Source organism: Antechinus flavipes, chromosome 1, assembly GCF_016432865.1.
Source record: "Antechinus flavipes isolate AdamAnt ecotype Samford, QLD, Australia chromosome 1, AdamAnt_v2, whole genome shotgun sequence".
Classification (NCBI taxonomy): domain Eukaryota; kingdom Metazoa; phylum Chordata; class Mammalia; order Dasyuromorphia; family Dasyuridae; genus Antechinus; species Antechinus flavipes.
The window spans coordinates 98,350,026-98,369,279 of record NC_067398.1 but is presented as its reverse complement, the minus strand read 5'-3'; the positions used below and the strand labels follow the sequence as shown (position 1 = coordinate 98,369,279).

General features: G+C 37.0%; 1 protein-coding gene across 3 annotated transcripts in view; it reads right to left on the bottom strand.

The window, feature by feature from the left end:
* The window catches only part of TTC39B (tetratricopeptide repeat domain 39B), a 136,560-nt gene extending 117,985 nt beyond the window's left edge, over positions 1-18,575 (bottom strand). Inside the window, exons 1-3 of one of the 3 annotated variants that reach the window (XM_051987159.1) lie at positions 18,137-18,575; positions 17,754-17,816; positions 12,154-12,229 (exon numbers count right to left, since the gene is read on the bottom strand). Coding sequence is in view for 1 of the 3 variants with exons in the window: in XM_051987139.1 (XP_051843099.1) it covers positions 1,940-1,981 (42 nt within the window). In the remaining 2 variants the exon portion in view is untranslated. Of the gene's footprint in view, positions 1-1,939; positions 2,840-12,153; positions 12,230-17,753; positions 17,817-18,136 lie in introns of those variants that run through there. The other 2 variants (XM_051987169.1, XM_051987139.1) reach the window with 2 other exon arrangements.
* Positions 18,576-19,254: the final 679 nt, after the last annotated feature.

Genomic DNA, 19,254 nt, shown 5'->3' with positions numbered 1-19,254 from the left:
TGTGTGGTTTACAAGTTTCATAAGCAATGAAGAGCTTCAGTTAATCACAAGGCTATGCGATTATAATTTTGGCATTCCTAGATTATTGGGCAACATAATTAAAAGTATTCTCAAAGATGGGTTCAGGCTAGAAAGCTCTCTAACCTATCAAAATGAGAATAACGATGACACCTACCTTACAAGGCTGTTGAGAGGAATTAGTCAACAAACTTTTATTAAATGCTTACTAGGTGCAAGCAAAGAGCAGCTTACGTGGTGAGGGAGTCAGAGAGGTCAAAGCTAGCCTTAAATATTTGTCGTGTGACCCTAGACAAGTCACATAATCCTTTGTGCCTCAGTTTCCTCATCTGTATGAGCTGGAGAAGGAAATGGCAAACCACTCCAATATCTTTGCCAAGAAAATTCCAAATGGAGTCAAATGACAGTCATACCCTGACTGAAGAACAAAAGTGCAAAGACTGAGGATCAAACCTTAATGAGCTATATAAATAATAGATAATCAAACAACAAGCATTTATTAAACCCTTACTATCGTGGGAGGTATTTCCTTGGTATTTTCTCTGTTTTGCAAGAAATTTTTATTTGGGAAACAGGAAACAGTGGAGATGTCTCCCCCTACCCTTCTAACTCTCTGGATGTTCAACATTTAGGCCCTAATGAAACTAAATATGAAATTGAAAGCTTGAAATATAGTGAATAAAACGGTGGGCAGTTAGAAAGCTCCCTATTCAAACCTCCATCTCTTGTCACTTTGTCGTTCTGAAGCTATTAGGGAACTGCTTAAATTCTAGTCTCAGATAAATGTCTCACGTGTAAAAAGTAAACAAAACATTAAGAATACTCATAATGCCTACCTCACAGGATTATGAAGCTCAAATGAAATGATGTACCCAAAAGTGTTTTGCAACCTTTGAAGCATTATAAAACCTCAAGCAGTGCTTATTATTAAACCTACTTCCTCCTATTTAGTTATTCGATCGCTGGAAAAGAACCCGTAATCAGCAAAACTCAAATGGTTTTCCTAATCTATCACAATTTGCATTAAGAATTATACCTTCTCCCTTAACTGCCTAAAGCAAGGATTAAGCAAATAAATCAACAGGTCGGGAGTGTGGAGCCAGAAGGTGCTCCGACAGAATCACGAAAGAGGAAGTGGGTAGGAGTTGGGGTGTATCCCTTACACTGACAGCTCACGAACCTCCTTTTCCTCACTCTGAGCCCAGAGTGACAAGGAGAGAAAGAAAGAAGCAGGAACCGCTCTCCAGCCGGCCTCCCTCCTTTGCTCTTCCCTTCCTCCCTCCTCCTCCATCCTAAGGTGGCTGGGGACTCTGGGCTGCTGTCTTTCCCCGGCTAAGGGCAGGCTGGGCAGAGAGGTGAGTGATCCCAGAGGTGCAGTTTAGGGGAGAGGGGGATAGAGGGAGGGGAGACAGGACTTTCCTCCCTCGGGATTCTTCCCCAAATGCTCCCCTTTCCTCATCTCCTAACATGGAAAAACAAACCCCCTCCTTTCCCCAGACGTGCACAAGGGCCAGGCGCAAGTAGAGCCCCGAAGCACTGAGCCCAGAAGCTCCCCCTTTCTCTTCTCCTCCAGCTTCTTCTCCATGTCTTTTCCACCTCTTTTTCCCTCCCCTCCTTCCTTTTCTCCTTCTCCTCCTCTTCTTCCCTCTCCATTCCCCTTCTCCTTTCTTTCTCTCTTTCTCTGTTCTCTCCGCTCCTAAGTTTCTCTCCCCCGCCCTCCCACCCCCCTCCCCGCTCTCACACAACTTGCCGCCCTGCCAGTGCTCGCACCCCGGCTTCGGGGTCACCTGCCCGTCCTTTTCCACCTTTCCGGCCCGGGCAGCTCGGCTCCCATGGCCCCGGCCCCAGCTGCCGAGTTTCATCCCCCCGGTCGGCCCCCGGGTCTTCCCGCCCCGCTGCGTACCCCTCCCCGGCCCAGCACCTCGTCCGCTTCGTGCTCCGCTCCATTGCCTACGAGCGCCATGTTCCCGCTGGTTTTCCTCCCGTGGCTATTGCTGCCGCCCCCGAGCCGCCCGGAGCCCCAGTCCCTCAACTCCGGGCTGTGGCCGGCGGACACGAGCGCGGCGTCCTAGCTCCCCAGTCAGCCCCGCGCAGCGGCTCTGCTGCTCGCGCCGTCCTGGGGGCGGGGCGAGGGGAAGGGAATAGGGGGGAGCGGCCCTCCCCATCCTCCAGCCCCAGGCTCCGCCCCTTCTCTCCATCCATTTCCCTCTTGGGTTCATTCAGTGGAACCCGTGCAGGCCCCACCCCCGCTCCTTCCTGCGCGGCAAACCAGGTTACAGATCCAGTCCCCGCCCCCGCCCTTAAGCCCTCCCACTCCGCCAGGCTCTTACCGGGTCTTAACCTCGACGCCTTAAACCGTAATTTGTTTCCCCTTCGTCTCCACCTGCAGCGAAGTTTTGACCCGCAGCTAAAATTCGGAGTCTTTTACCGGCTTCGTGTTTGTTTAGATTCCCAGTTACACTGCAGCCTAACTTCCCTCCCCTACAGCTGTCCTCCCCTCCGCCCCTTCTACGCTCCAAGGCTGAAAAGGGTGGGGAGGATTGCTCCATCCCGGGTTGCTTGATCTTTCCGGATGGAAAAGATTGGGCTGTGTTTAATGAGGGATAATGAGAGTCCAGGGCTAGTCGGATCACTGCGCTGACAATTCCAAGGTCATAGGTCCGGTCCATCTAGGCCCGTTTGAAGGCAACTTAGGGAGGTAGAAAAACTGCTGAAATAGAATCCAAGAAGCTGGTTTCGATTCTGCCACTTAATCACTGTATAAGCACGAATGAGTCATTTTACCCGCAGAACCTCAGTTTCTTCCTCTTTGAAATGGATGGGTTGAAAGTGCTAGCTGGCTTGAGAAACAGAAAACCTTCGTTTCGTTTACAACTTGTGTCACCTTGGACAACTTTTCTAAACTTAAATTTCTTCATTCTTGAAATGAAATGGTGAAACTGGGTGAACTGGGTTTGAGGCACTTGCAAGTCTAGACCTATGATTCAGCTCCAAATCTTATTTGGAAATAGAGAGGAAAGCCAAATGGAGAAATGAAATCCAATTTAATAAACAAACATTCTTATTTTCAAATGTCCTATTTGTATTATGTGTGTTACACACATAATTTTCCTTGAAATTCCTTTTGTTAAGCCAAACCCTTAAAGACAAGAAAAATAGTGATTGCTCAGAAATTACTCAGAAAAAGAAAAATGAACTCAATTTATGCATGATAGTGAGGCAAGATTTAGTCAGGCATAAAGGTTCTCATTTATAGGTTTCATTTGCAACCCGAATTCCTTGGTATATAACTTTCCTTAATGATAGCATCTTTAACTTATCCATAACTATGTATTTCTCTCTTGTTTATAATTTTCACCGCTTTAAATTCTGAAAGGATACAAAAAGAACTCGGGTTTTGTGATTTTTTTAAATAAAGATGCAGTCTTATTTTTTTTTTAAAATCTATTCCTAATCAAAAAGATACCTAATTCTCCCAATAGATCTTTGACATAAAGAATCAAATCCAAAATTAATTATTTTTTGTGGATAAAACTTATTTTTGTTACATTCTTTGCTACATAAATCCATAAGAACTTTTCTGATGTTGGGGAGTCATCTAGAATTGAGTACAAAAGTTCTCTGACAAGAGTGACTTCTGGATCTCCCATTTCCAGTCTCTATTCTAACTACAATTCAAAGTTCAAAGAAGACCAAGGATTGGACAAAGTCACCTATCCCAGATATCTAATCCTCTTTCTTTCTAGCAAAGCAATTCCATGCCCTTGAACACACATCTCTATCATGCTCATTCCTTCCAGTTCCCTCCAATCCCTCATACTTTTTCCTGCCCACTCTTCCTGTCCATATATAACCCCACCTTTTCTAAGACTATATCAATTTACTTTACAAATACTCATTTCTGTCTACATAATAACTCTGATCCTGGGCAATTGTTCATGTCCCTACCTATTATTGCTGTGGGAGTTGACAGACACACCTACAACACACACAAACATACACCCTTTGGTAACCAGAAGTGTTGAACAATCTTCATTCATAAATACTTTAAATAAATTAATCTGAAACATGAAATAAGGAAATAAGGGAAACACTATACTAAAAAATATTTAAGGGGCAGCTAGGTGGTGCTGTGGAGAGAGTACCAATCCTCAAGTCAAGAAGATCTGAGTTCAAAGATGACCTCAGACATTTCATGAGTATTAGCTGAATGTCCCTAAGCAAATCATTTAACCCCATTGCCTTGCAAAAAAAAAAAAAAGAAGTAATGAAAAACCAAAAAAAAAAATTTTAAGAAAGCCAATAATAATCGATTATGAATCAATCATGTTTGAACTCAAGCACCTAACATAACTTGCCCTGAAAAAATGTCAGTTTCTTTTTTCTATATAAAAGTGATTTTTCAAGTTCATGAATTACAATATAAATTAGTCCTCATTCCATAAAAGAATAAACTCATCTTGATAATGGATTTCTGTTGTACACAGTATTTCCTGGCCAGAATGATGTTTTATCTCCCTCTAATAGACAAGGGAGATTACTTGGATATTCCATTTCAAAAGAGTAATTGCCATAAGAATTCTGTATTTACTGTAACTGAATTATTTTGATGGCCCTTCTACCAAAAGTCATTTGTGATCATAGTTATATAATCCTACATGACTAAGAGAACTTGATCTTTCCTGTTTATTCCTGATGAGAGTCACAATCAGGATGTGGTTTTTTTTATTGTTGTTGTTGTTTCACTTTAAAATTATGGTATAATGGAAACAGTATGTATTGGATTTCTAGTCAAAGGCTCTGGGTTTTAATTCCTCTTTTCCTAATTCTTATCTGTGCAGGGTACCATATGAGAGATAGTTTTTTTTTTTTAACATTTGGTTTTTAAGATTTTTTTTATTATAGCTTTTTATATACAAAGCATATCCATGGGTAATTTTTCAGCATTGACCCTTGCAAAAATTTCTGTTTCAACTTTTCCCCTCCTTCTCTCTAACCCCTCCCCTAGATAGCAGGTAGTCCCATACATGTTAAATATGTTAAAATATATGTTAAATACAATATGTATACATATTTATAGAGTTATCTTGTTGCACAAGAAAGATCAGATTTAGAAAGAAGATAAAAATAACCTGAGAAGAAAAAACAAAAATGCAAGCCAACAACAGAAAGAGTGGAAATGTTATATTGTGGTCCATACTCATTTCCCAGTGTTCTTTCTCTGGGTATAGCTAGTTCTGTTCATTACAGATCAATTGGAACTGATTTGGATCCTCTCACTGTTGAAGATAGCCACTTCCATCAGAATTGATCCTTATATAGTATTGTTGAAGTGTATAATGATCTCCTGGTTCTGCTCATTTCACTTAGCATCAGTTCATGTAAGTCTCTCCAAGCCTCTCTGTATTCATCCTGCTGGTCATTTCTTACAGAACAATAATATTCTATAACATTCATATACCCTAACTTATTCAGCCATTCTCTAATTGATGGGCATCCCTTCAATTTCCAGTTTCTAGCCCCACTATGAAAAGGGCTGCCACAAACATTTTTGCACATATGGGTCCCTTTCCCTTCTTTAATGTCTCTTCAGGATATAACTTTTTGAGTATAGTTCCAAATTGCTCCATATGAGAGATACTTTCCCTCAATTTCCTTACATATAAAAGAAAAGTTATATAGTCCAATCTCTAAAATTCCTTTCAGCTTTAAGATATATGATCCTAAATCTGTACTTCTGAAAAGAAATTGGAATTATGTGACATTTGGATGCATCAATGAAGATGACCCAAATAGTGATATCCAGCTCTCATTTCTCTCCTGAGCTTTAGCCCTGTGTCACTATGCTCACTGGGCATTTCAAACTGGATATTCTGGACCCAGAACTTAAATTAAACATGTCCAAAACATAATTCTTTATCTTTACAGCCATTCTTTAAACTTGTTCATTTCTGTCCAGGATACCACTATTACTCTAATTCCTAAAGTTCATAACTTCAGTGTTTTATTCAATTCCTATTCCTGAAATTCTCTCCCACCTTATCACCATCTCCTGGGGTCCTGGCTTCTTTCAATTCACAGCTAAAATCCCACCTTCTAGGAGACTTTCCTAATCCCCCTTAATATTAATCTCTTCTCTCTGAAATTACTCCTAATTTATCCTATGTCTGTCTTGTTTGTACATAGTTATTTGCATACCATCTCCCCCATTAGCCTGAGAATTCCTTTCTATGAATCCACCCACAGCTTAGCACAGTGCCCATCATACAGCAGTCAGTTAATAAATGCTTAGTTATTCTCTCCCTCATCTTTCATATCCCCCATATTCTCCTTTCTGCCTCTCCAATATCTACCAATCCATTCCCCTTCCTCTATTCACACAACCATCACCTTAATTTAAGCCATCATCACTTCCCCGCATCTGTTGGAAAAGCCTCATAATCACCTGCCTCAAGTCTTTCCCCATTCCATTCCATTCTCCATGCTCCAGCTGGGAAATATCTGAGGCTGTATTTGAACTCAGGTCTTCCCAACTCCAGAAATGGAACTCTCTCCATTGTTCTACTTAGCTGCACACAGCTCCAAGTACCATTTTCTTACAAGGGATTTTTACTGATCCCTCCAACTACCAGTGTCCCACTCACCCTCAAACTTCCTTGTATTTATTTGGCATATATTCGTCCTGTGTGTGTTCCTATGTGTACATGACAACTTTGCTGATAAAATGTATACATCTTGAAAAAGGGAATGTTTCATATTTTTGCCCTCATATCTTCAATGTCTAGATTATTATCTGGCATAAAAAGGCACTTAATAAATCCTTGTTGAATGAACAATACAATAATGGATACAGAAAATATATATAAGATAAAAAAGAAAATAGATATAAGATAAAAAAAGATATAAGATAAAAAAACTCAATTCTAGAAAGAGTGCTTCTTGAAGTGGTTTGAAACTTTACCTTCAAAATATATTCATTTTACCAAAATAAATGAGTACATAAAAACTAAAGATAATATCTTTGGGCCTTGGTTTTCTCATCTGTAAAATGAGGGTTTTTAGATTAAATGATCTCTAAATTCCTTTCCAGCTCTGGATCTTTGGTTCTGCAATGCTATCATAAAACCAGCAAAATTATGTCACCTGGATTAGGACAAACAGATCAACATCCAATGCATAGTGTTAGTCTACCAGGCCCTGCTAATGGAAAATGGAACTTGATCCAAGGAAGAGATCTGGTTTACACCCATTTGGAAAATTGTACAGCAACTGCAAGCTATTCCTTGTCTCTAGGAGTTAATGCCTTAATTGATAAATAGAAAAGGTGTAATGAAAATCTTTCCATTTTCCAGCCATAATTCCTTAAAGCTAATTGCACTAAGCTTTTTGGGACATCCTATATTTTCTAAATGGTGCTACATAGAGGCTGAATGTGAAATACTATGATGTCAAAAGCATAAAAATTATTGCTGACTAAAAGGACTAGTGGAAGATGTCTGGAGTACTAAATTGAAATAATAAAACATAGAACATTAAAAAAAATTCAGAAGAAGGCTTCAAGCAGGTTGAATAGCACCACTACAGAAAGTTTACAAAAAGAGATGGACATAAATAGCATAAAATGAGAGGTATAAATGGATTCACATCTATATTAACAGAAGTAATGCTCACTTTGATGAGATTGAAGAATGTTAAAATATGTTCTCCAGCATCAATGATAATATTATATATATATATATATGTATATATATACATACGTATGTATATATATACATATATATGTATATATATACATACGTATGTATATATATACATATATATATATGACTTTTGCTTCTTTTTGTTTTTTAAGTCTAATCCACAAGATTGATGTAGGGAGCTTCTAGTGAGGAAACTTCTTCCAAGACAGAGTAGCAACAGCTCTATAGCTTAAACAGAAATTCAATAGAAATGAGCACATTAAATAGTTTGTCTAGGATTACACAGCCATTGTATATAAAAGACTAGCCTTGAATCCAACTCTTCCTTACTCTGGAACTGATTTTTTGTTCACTAGGCCAAGCTACCTTAATATCTAATATCACAATCTAAATTTCAACAATAAGAAGCATTTATTAGGCTCACATGTGCATTTTGCAAAACAATAGAAATACCAAAAAAAAAAAAAAAGGCAAAAAATAGGAGCTACCCTTAGGCAGCTCACATTCTAATGAAAGAGAATATGAAAACAATTATAATCTTATATATATACAAGATATGTATATATGTACATATATATGCATGTATATATGCATATATATATATATATATATACAAGATACATAGAGGAGAAGCTAGAGAAAATTTCAGAAGGAAGGCATTAGCAGCTGGGGAGAGTAAAAGGAGCAGGAGAGATCTCTTGCAGAATGTAGGGTTTGAGCAGAGTGAGTAAAGAAAGCCATTGAAACCTGGGAGATAACAAGAGAGCATTTCAGGCATGGTTGGGAAGTAAAGAAGTCAATGAAAAAGCATGGAGTCAAAAAGTCTAATGTCAGGATTGGGAGGATGTTGGTGAGTTCAACAGCAACAGGGAAGTTTGGAAAAGAGGAAGGTGTGGGGGGAAAGATAATAAGCTCTGTTTTGCCCATGTTATGTTTAAAACATCTATAGAATGTCCAGTTTAAGATATCCAATAGTTACTTGGTGATATGACACTGAAGAGAGAGGTTATGTGATACAGGAGAGAAGTTGGAACTGGAAAGAGATTTTTTCAATGAATGATGAGACAAGGTTTTCACCTAAGTGGGTAGGGGAGGTTTGAGAAGAGGTACAAGGATTTGGAAAAGCCATTGTGGTGACTAGAATACTGAAACATTTAGGTCAAAGAATTTCCTTGCCTCTCTGAGATCTACTTAAGATCATATAACATAAATTTGTAGTGGACCCAATCAGGATGGCTTTATTATTTTTCTCAAGCTCTTTTTGGCTGCCTATGAAAAACTGCAAAAAAGCAGATGGTATCAGTTATACATGGCTGAGTCTTGCTAAGGCATGAATAGGGAAATCAGATAAGGGAGCAAGAGACTTAAGTTTAGAAGATAGTATAAAGATGAACTCCCTTACCAAAGTGTGGACAAAGGGAAAGGAAATTCAATCCAAGTCTGAAGTTCAACAGACACAAATCCGAGAATCATTTGACTAACCAGGGCCCAGCAAAGGAGAGGGTATAAAGAGATAAAGAAAGAAGACAACCATAGTTAGGAGTCAGGATCTTAATTCAGAAAAGAAAAATGAGAAGTAGTTAGACAGGTAGAAAATGAGAAAGAAGTCTTAAAAACAATGAGAGCATAGAGGAAGAAAGAGTCTTCAACAGAGTTTGACACTGTAGAGAGATCAAATAGGGTGAAAAGAGAAGAGTCCACAAGATATAAAGTCGTTAGTAAGCTTGGAGAGATCAGTTCTAATTAAGAAATGAGACGTAAAACCAAATATCAGCAGTTATGAAGTTAATTGAGGAATTTAAAGCAATTAGTGTTGATTGTCAATGGAGGCGATCAGTATTTTTTCCAGAAATTTGACTTTGACAGGGAGAAGAAATATAGAACAATGCTTGACGGGATGGTTGGGTCCAGTGAATTTATTTTGTTTTGTTTTTAATAATTAAAAGAGACCTGTTTATAAGCAGCAAACAAAGAGTCAGTGGATAAAGAGATATTGAACACTGGAGGAAAAGGGGGATGATTGAAGAAGCAAGCTCTCAGTGGAAGTAGAAAAGGATGAGATGGGAGGGAAAAAAGGAGAAAAAGTTTTACAAAAATGAATGTTGAAAACTCTTTACATGAATTTGGAAACATAAAATAGTATAAAGGGGGAAAAAAGGGTAGGATGATAAGAAGATTGAATTAGGAATTCAGACAACTGGGTTTTATTCCTGCCTCTGCTTCTCTATGAACTTGAAGAAACAAGATCATCTTTCCGAGCTCCTCTTTCCTCACCTATTAAACTAAGGACTTTGGACTAAATATTCCCTCTAAGTGCTAAATCCTAGGGGCCCACCTGATCCCCTCAATAAGTTGTTTCATTAGAATTACACAATTAATCCTAGCTTAACTCTAGTGAAATTATGTTAGTTAATTTTTAATCAGATGCATTGTTTTAAAGAAGTAATGAGGCATGCAAAAATGTAACCTAAGATGTTTCCTTTTAATATTTAAAACCTGTTTTGGACCTTTCCTTTGGCTTAACTCTTTTCTTTGATTCCACAGTGAGAAATTATTAATAATCCAGAACATAGATAAATTCTTCAGTTTGGGGGCTTATATCTCAAAGAGATCTTAAAGGAGGGAAAGGGACCCACATGTGCAAAAATATTTGTGGCAGCCCTTTTTGTAGTGTCAAGAAGCTGGAAACTGAGTGGCTGCCCATCAGTTGGGGAATGGCTGAATAAATTATGGTATATGAATATTATGGAATATTATTGTTCTAGAAGAAACAATCAGCAGGCTGATTTTAGAGAGACCTGGGAAGACTTACACGAACTGATGCTAAGTAAAATGAGCAGAACCAGATCACTGAACATGGCAACAACAACAATTCTGATGGATGTGACTCTTTCCAACAATGAGATGATTCAGGTCAGTTCCAATGATCTTGTGATAAAGAGAGCCATCTACACCCAGAGAGAGGACTGTGGGAACTGAGTGTGGATTGCAACATAGCATTTTCACTCTTTTTGTTGTTTTTTGCTTGCATTTTATTTTTTCTCATTTTTATCCTTTTTTGTTTGATTTTTCTTGTGCAAGATAGTTGTATAAATATGTATGCATATGTTGGATTTAACATATTTTTACCATGTTTAACATATGTTAGATTACTTGCTATTTACAGGAAGGAGTGGAGGGAAGGAAGGGTAAAATTGGAACACAAGGTTTTACAAGGGTTAATGTTGAAAAGTTGTCCATGCAAATTTTTTGAAAATTAAAAAGTTTTAATAATAAAAAAATTAAATTATTTAGTTTTAGGGTTCAGGATAATGTTTTTGATATCTTTTATATCCAATATGTGGGGAAAAAAACTAATTTGTGGGAATGTAAGAATATCTTGTGATCAATAATAGTATTTCTCACTGTGAGGATTTTCATAATTCTTTAAATTCCCTAGGATTAGAAGAAACAGCATGGGACCATGTAGGTCATGGGATTTATAGAAGAAAGAGAATTTAGAGAGCCTCTAATTCAATCCTCTCAGTTTACAGCTGAGGAAACCAACTCCATTTAAGTAAGGGGATTTACCAAAGGCCACATAATTCTCAAGTAGTAAAGACAGGATTATAAATTAGGTGTACTAGCTCCAAACTGGGGAACTTTCTAGGACACCATGCAGATGTCTTTCAATAATTAGTCATCAATCAACAGTATATATTTGTACATATACAAATAAAGATATATAAGCTATAGGGGAAATAATGGAAAGCTTCTTGAAGATGGATTTTAGCTGAGACTCGAAGGAAGTCAGAGAAACAAAGAGACAGAGATAAAAAGACAGCTCCAAGCATAAGGGAACAGCAAAATGACCAGTGACAAAGAGGACTTGGAGGGAAGGAAGAGGTAAAATGATTGGAAACTCTAGAAAGGAATCAGGGTATAAAGAACTTTGAAGGCCAAAAAGAGATTTTATTTTTCATCCTAGAAGTAGTGGGGGAGAGGGAATGGGTGGAAAGGAAGGGTAAAGAAGGAAAGAAGGGGGATGGAACTAGCTCCAACCAGCTCAAAGTGAGCATTTACACCTTAGAAATCTCAAATGGTAAAATCAGGGCTTGATTTATTGTTTTGTTGATTGTATAGAATTTAATAAAATTTAAAGTGATAGAGAAAATGTTAATAATGCAGATTAAATTTTAAAACATTTTTCTTTCTACATTACTCCTCTCCCAATTCCTCAATCCATCTTCCTCTCCCAGCCACCTCCACTTTCCACCTATCCAGTTGTTACACATTTATCTTCAAACCTCTCCCTGGTGGTGATGGGGAGCCACTGGAGGTTTTTGAATACAGACAGGGTGACAATTAAGAACTGTAAAGCCTGGGAAAGATTTTAAGAACTATGTATTGGAAACTTTATAGCAGAGAATAAAAGGGCTTACACAAGGCTGCTTACCTAAATAGAGCCAGCATTCCAGGGAGGTTTCTGTAAGGCAGCATCATTCCCTCCAATAAAGATCTCTTTATTTTCTCTGTAAGAAAGAGGGTTTATAAGAAAATTCTTTCTTAGGGAACATAGATTAAATTTATTCCATTTTTAGGAACTAAAGATATCGTGAAGGTAATGAAATATAGGCTATAACTGATAATAATAATACTTCATATTTGTAAAGTATTTAGAATTTCTGAAACACTTGCATGCTTAGTCTCATCCAATCCTCACAATAAACCTATGAAGCCTTTTTCAATTCTTGAATTTTAGTGCTTTCCTAGCATTAATTATTTCCTATTTTTCTGTACATAGCTTGTTGTATATATATTTGCTCATTGTATCCTTTATTGAACTGTAACCCTTGAGTGAGGATAGAGATTTCCTTCGCCTCTTTTTGTATGTATTCCCAGTAGTTAGTACAATGCCTGACACTATAGGTGCTTTAAAAATATTGATTGATAGGAAAAGACGTCTCTATTTACATAAATACATGAAACTGATACCCTCTATTTAGAACTAAGTCTGAATTCCATAACCATTAATTTATCTGTATGATCCAAATGAAGTCCTTTACTCTCTGTGTACCTCATTTTCCCCATTAATATAATGAAGAAATTTGCTTAAATCATCCATTCCAGTTCTAAATCCTATATTTTTTCCACTGTATCAGGTTGCCTCTTCTACAAAGAATTTTAGGATCATAGGCTTTTAAACCCAAAAGGTATCTTAAAGGTGAGCAATGAAGTTTTATCAAAACCCAAAAGGATTCCCAAGTAGAAAAATTTCAGAACTGCTAGCTTACATGAAAGAGATAGGATGTTTTCCAGTGTTTTGAGAAAAATCACTAGGCAACTTTCTTCTATACATAATGTCAATTGCAAGAACAGTGCTAAGACTCAACATGAATAATAGCTGAGTAGTTTCTCTAGTATATATTGAAGGCTTCCCAGATGGACTATAAGGAGCTCCTAAAAAGCTTTGGGGCAGACCTGTGTCTTAATAAATTTTCTATTCCTGAACTAGGGGCAGATAGTGGTAAAGTAAACAGAGTATCTGAATTGGAGGCAGAAAAACTCATCTTGAATTCAAATCTAGCTTCAGCCACTTACTATTTGTGTGACCCTGGGCTAATCACTTAATTATGTTTGCCTTCAGTTCCTCATCTGTAAAATGAGCTGGAGAAGGAATCTTTGACAAGAAAATCCCAAAAGGGATCTTAAGGACTCAGACACAACTGAAAAAAAAACAATTGAACAACAATTTCAGAACTACATTTCCAGAAACTTTTGGGAGCAAAGAATGTACTTATTGGGAGGGGATACCTCCCAGGTGGCTCTGTATAAGGCACAGGGGAGCTTTTAAAAGACAGGATAAATGAACAGGCCTATGGCAGAAATGGAAAGGAACAAAGGACACTGAACAAGGAGGTTCGGCCATATTTTACTGCATGGGTTGCTCTGTAATCTGATTTTTTTAATGCCTTGGCCAACATTCAACTGATACAGCACTCCAGCACACAACCCCCCATCTCTAACCTACTCACTGGTTTTCATGAGAACAGATGATACCAAGTTGGGACAAGCACTGCCTGCTTTTCAGAAATTAATGACCATGTGGACAAAATGGTTATTTTGACTTGAAATGAAGAGGTATTATTAGATCATAAGCGTTCTGCCAAGACTTAGCAAGTATGACTTTGGCTGAATGCCTTATAACCTACCATATGAGAATTTTGTTCTTCCAATCAAAAGATTGGGATGCAAAGAGTGAATCTGAAAAGGTATAATTTGCAGCCTAGCTAGATTGTAGCTTAGCTAGTATTGAGAGCCTTAAATTTGCTATGTTCAGTCCAATTGCTTTATACTATGCTACCGGCCATGAGAGATACAAATGTATTTAAAAAAAAAAAAAACTTCACTAATCAAGAAATTTATAGTACTTTTAGATAGACAAGATGGACACACAGGAAATAATACAAGACTGCCAACTATAGAGAGTTGTGTGACTGAAACTATTAGGACTGAAAGACTTCTAAGAAAGGGGAATTCAAGGAATTTAAGTTTATCCTGAGAAGTTTTCATGAAGCACTTGAGATTTCAGTTCTAGATATTACAGAAGCTTCAAAAGCTTTTAGGTATAGAATAGGGAGGGAAGTAGTCACGTAAGGAAAGTCTTTGCACCAAATATCTCTTGTAAAGATCTAGTATAAAGAATATAGAAGTTAGGAAGATCCAGAGCAACTTCTCCAAAGGATAAGTGACTATAGTATATAAATAAACAGTCCCAAAAGAAGAACTACAAAGATTGCTTGAAATTAGCAAGAATAAGAGAAAAACAAATCAAAACACATCAGGTTTCACCGCACATTCAGCAAATTGATAAAGATACTAGATGGTAAGAGTCAACATTGGAGGATCTATGAAAAGATGGACACACCAATGTACTGTTGGTAGAATTATAAATTGATTCGACCATTTGAGAAAACAGTTTGGAATTATACTAATAAAGTGACCAAAATTTCTATTTCCCTTTGACTGACTGTAAGATTATATTCCATGAAAATGAAAAACAGAAGAAAAAAAAGACTCCTTATGCTTCAAAATATTCACAGCAGCACCTTTTTCTGTCATAGTCAAGAACTAGAAACAAAAGTAGATGTCCATCCTTAGGGAAGGGCTAAACAAATTATGATACATGAAAGGTAATAAAATATTAGTAAATCATAAGAAACAATGATTATGCAGAATTCAGAGAATCATTGAGGAAGACTTCTATGAACTAATGTAGACTGAAGTAAGCAGAACCAAGAAAACACTACAAATAGACTTCAACAACATAAATGAGAAAAGCAACAACAAAAATACTAAATAGGAATAGCATCTAATCAAAATGGCCAAATTTGGTCCTCAAAAAGAAATAATAAAATGTACCTCCCTCCCTTCTTTGCAGAGATGGGAAATCATGAGTACAGAACATTGAATATACTTACTGATTCAATGTGTTGGTTAACTTGATGAACTGCTCTTTTTTTCCCCTCTATTTCTTAAGTCTTTGTTACAATGGATGGTAGGGAAATTTATTTGGAAATAAAAATTGATATTAAAAAAACAAAAGATATCAATACTTTTTCATTTTAAAAATTCATTATTTCAGTTGTAACACAAAAACAATATTATATAAGGAGAGTAAACTTCCGTCTAATTTCCAAATGTATGCGGTGACTATGAACAATTTTTTAATCAATTTTTAAAATGGCTTTATTAATACATATTTAAAGTACTACTTTCTAGAATATCAATAAGAGATTCCCATAATTTCTAGGAATAAAATACTTTAATATGTGATAACACAACAATGTCATATCATTATATTATTCAGATTTCAAGCAATAAAGAGCCAGACAAAGAGGCCATTCCTCAAAGTCTAATTCCCTCATTTAACACATGAAGAAAATGAGGTACCGAGAGATAAAGTGATTTGGCCAATATATTTTACAACATTAGAGGATTAATTTCTAAGTAAATTGTATAACAAGTACTATGAATTCAGAGAAGGCATAAATTATTATGAATTGAAGTAGTACTAAAAGACAACATGAAGGTGAAAAGATTAATCTGAACCATCAAGAATGAGTTAAATTTTTGCTCATGAGAAGGCACAGAGACTTTTTAGATGGGGAACACCATGTGAGCAAAGGCCTGGGAACAGTAAAGCGCAAGGCATCTTCTGGGAAAAATATATAGACCTGTTGGCTGGATGGGCAAAGTTTTCAGTGGGAAAGATTAAAAATAAAACTAGAAAGATGTATTTGGATCAAATTGAACACAGTAATAATTAAATAATGCTGAGATCTTCGTTCTATAGCTTAGTGTTAATTTTTTATTTTATTCAGTTTAGTGTTAATTATTGGTTTTCTGACTGTCATATCCAAAGTCATGAAAAGAAGACAATCTATCATGTCCCCCACCATATGTCTGAAGAAATCCCACCTTCTGGAAGAAACGTTTCCTAGTCCTTCTTCTCTTAATTCCTTCTCTTTGACATTACACCCAGTTTTTCTTGTATACATGTATATATATTCTCTTGTATAGCTTGTTTGTATATTTGTTTGCAAAGTGTCTTTCCCATTAGATTATAAGCTCCCTGAGAGCAAGCACAGGATATTATGTTTAGGATTTTAGTTGGGTTTTTTTTTGGGGGGGGGAAGGATTAGTCTTTCTTTATAGTAAATACTTAATAAATGCAAATAGACTGTTCTCTTCTAGCTCAAAATCCTGTGATTCTACTAACAGTGAGTTGATTTCCCCCCATTCTACAGATTAAGATTTCAGGTTATTAAGTGGCCTGCCTAGTTTCTCAATCCCAAGATTTCTCTCACCAAAATTTCAGGGATTTTGAAACATATTGTGCCATGCTTCTCCATGCATTTCTCTTTCCCAGATATAACGGAAAAAGAATATCATTCACATTGGAAAATTAATATATTTTGACAATTGAGACCTTCCCACTATAAAGGACAGCTTCTCTCAGGACCTGTGCCTTCTCAGTTTTTCTAATGGGCTACAAACCATGGTAAATTGCTATAACACTCCAGAATATGACACAAAGATTTTTGTTTTTCTTTAATTCTATTTCTGTACTGTTTTCTTTGGCAAGACTTTGCCTCTCAATCTGTATGCCTAGAACTAAAATGAGTTTAACCTCCAATTAGCCCAAACTCATATTTCTCAGGATTTCTCATTTCATCTTCCAAAAGAAGCTAAATTATAGACAGGGACATGATATTCAATTACAGCAGCAAAAACTGGGCTAGCATAGCAGAGAGCAGAGCCTAGTGAATTGCCAATTAATCTTTGAACTCTATATAGTAGAGAGACAATAACTTTCAAGCTAGAGCAATCTCTCTCAGGGTTAGATATGCCTTATCCTCACCTTTGCTTCCTTAAAGAGACACCATAGGCTAGACTTGCCCAAATGTAACTCTCTTAATGAAGAGGTATCTGACCTGATTTTTCAGAGAGACTGGATGAATTGGTACATGGGGCTTGACTATAATCTCATTATTTTTGATGTAGCTTTTCATAGATTTGGTTGAAAACTCACAAAGAGAGTCATTAACAACTTCTTTTGTGGCTTTTGCTAAGAAATGCTGAAGGGTAAAATGAAATGGCTGAGAAAATCTTTATCATTTATCTTATCTTGCTGGAGCCCAGACTTCCATATCCTACCCATCCCCTTTCCAGTTGTCCCTTACGTTAGAATGTGTCTGATAACACAACCTGTCTTGTTGGCTTGTATTTATATCCCCAGTGCTTAATACAGTTCCTGGCACATAATAAGCAATTAATGGTTATCTTTCTATGTCTCCATCCATTCATCTCTATCTGTCTACCTAATCAGTCAACAAGCATATTTATTAAGCACTTTCTATGTGCCAGACACTAGGACTACAAATTAAAACATAAAGCCAGTTCCTGCTCTCAAGTAACTTATATTACAACGAGGGAAAACAAGATATTTTTAAAAAGTTTAAAAGGAACAAGAGGGAAGATAAAGATACTCACAGCAAGGCCATGGTAGAGAGACAGGAGCTGCTTAGGAATGAAGATCTGGCTGGCCTGGGTATCCTGAAAAAAAAAGGGGGTTCTTGAAGGAACCAGCCAATCAGAGGAGAGACAGAAGAAACTTCCAATTTTAAAGGCCAAGAATGGAATGAACGTCCATGTTGAAGAGTTTTCCTAACATAGGAAAGACAGTCCAGAGAATTAGGACTGCCATTCTATTGAAATCTATTACAGGGGCTGAAGAAAGAAAACTAAGGTAGACTTTTAGAGCAGGAGGACTTCAAAGATAAAAGAAGTTGACTAATAAAGGAAAACAAACATTTCCTATATTTACTCTCTTCAGTTCTCTCTTTTATTAGCCATTCTCTTATTTACTCTCCTACCTCACACAAGTGCCCTGGGGCCTTGATGGGGCTCCATTTCCTTTCCCTCCCAGCTGCCAAGGTCAGAACATCCAATAGTTGACATAGGCCTATAGGCCCTTAAGGTTAGCAGAAGTAATGCTAACCTATCTCCTCTACCTGTAGCTAAAGAATTGTTCCTTCTGTGGCTCCCTTCAACAATGAGAGGATTCAAACCAGTTCCAATTGTTCAGTAATAAAGAGAATCGGCTACACCCAGAGAGAGAACACTGGGAAATGAGTGTGGACCACGACATAATATTTCCACTCTTTCTGTTGTTTGCTTGCATTTTTGTTTTCCTTCTCAGTTTTTTTCCTTCTTTCTAGATCCAATTTTTCTTGTGCAGCAAGATAAATGTATAAATATATATACACATATTGGATTTAACATATATTTTTAACATATTTAACATGTATTGGACTACTTGCCAACTAGGGGAGGGGAGGGGGGGAAAGAGGGGAAAATTTGGAACAGAAGGTTTTGCAAGGGTCAATGTTGGAAAAATTGCCCATGCATATATCTTGTAAATAAAAAACTATAATTAAAAAAATAAAAAAAAAGAATTTTTCCTTCAATAGTACATGTTCTGTCAATATAAAGTTATTATTAAATAAAATTTTTTAAAAATAGTACATGTTCCACAGAACCCAGAAAAGCAGCTCCCTGTTCTGCCCAGGATCACGAAAAATATCTGAACACTTGGGCCCGTGGGAAGGGAGACATGGATACTCCAAAACATTCACAAGAGCCAGGACTAGGGAAAATATGTCAGAGAAGGAAAAACAGGAACATCCCATCTCCTTGTCCCCATAACATAACTGATAGAATCCAAATTATATGGCCAGTTAGCAAATTGGTTACATACTATTACATATGTTCCTTCTACAAATTTGTCTTGTAAATTCATTAATAATCAATGTTAATATTCAGTGATATATATATTTCTGTTTCATCATCATGATTTGATTGGAATTGGACTTAAAAGTTGGTACATGGTACTAAACTTAGGCTTTCATATTTTCCTGACATTTGTGCTACTTTTTGGAGGCACAACTTGAACTAAAAATGCCTGCTTCTGCCAAGCATTTGTAGGATTAGA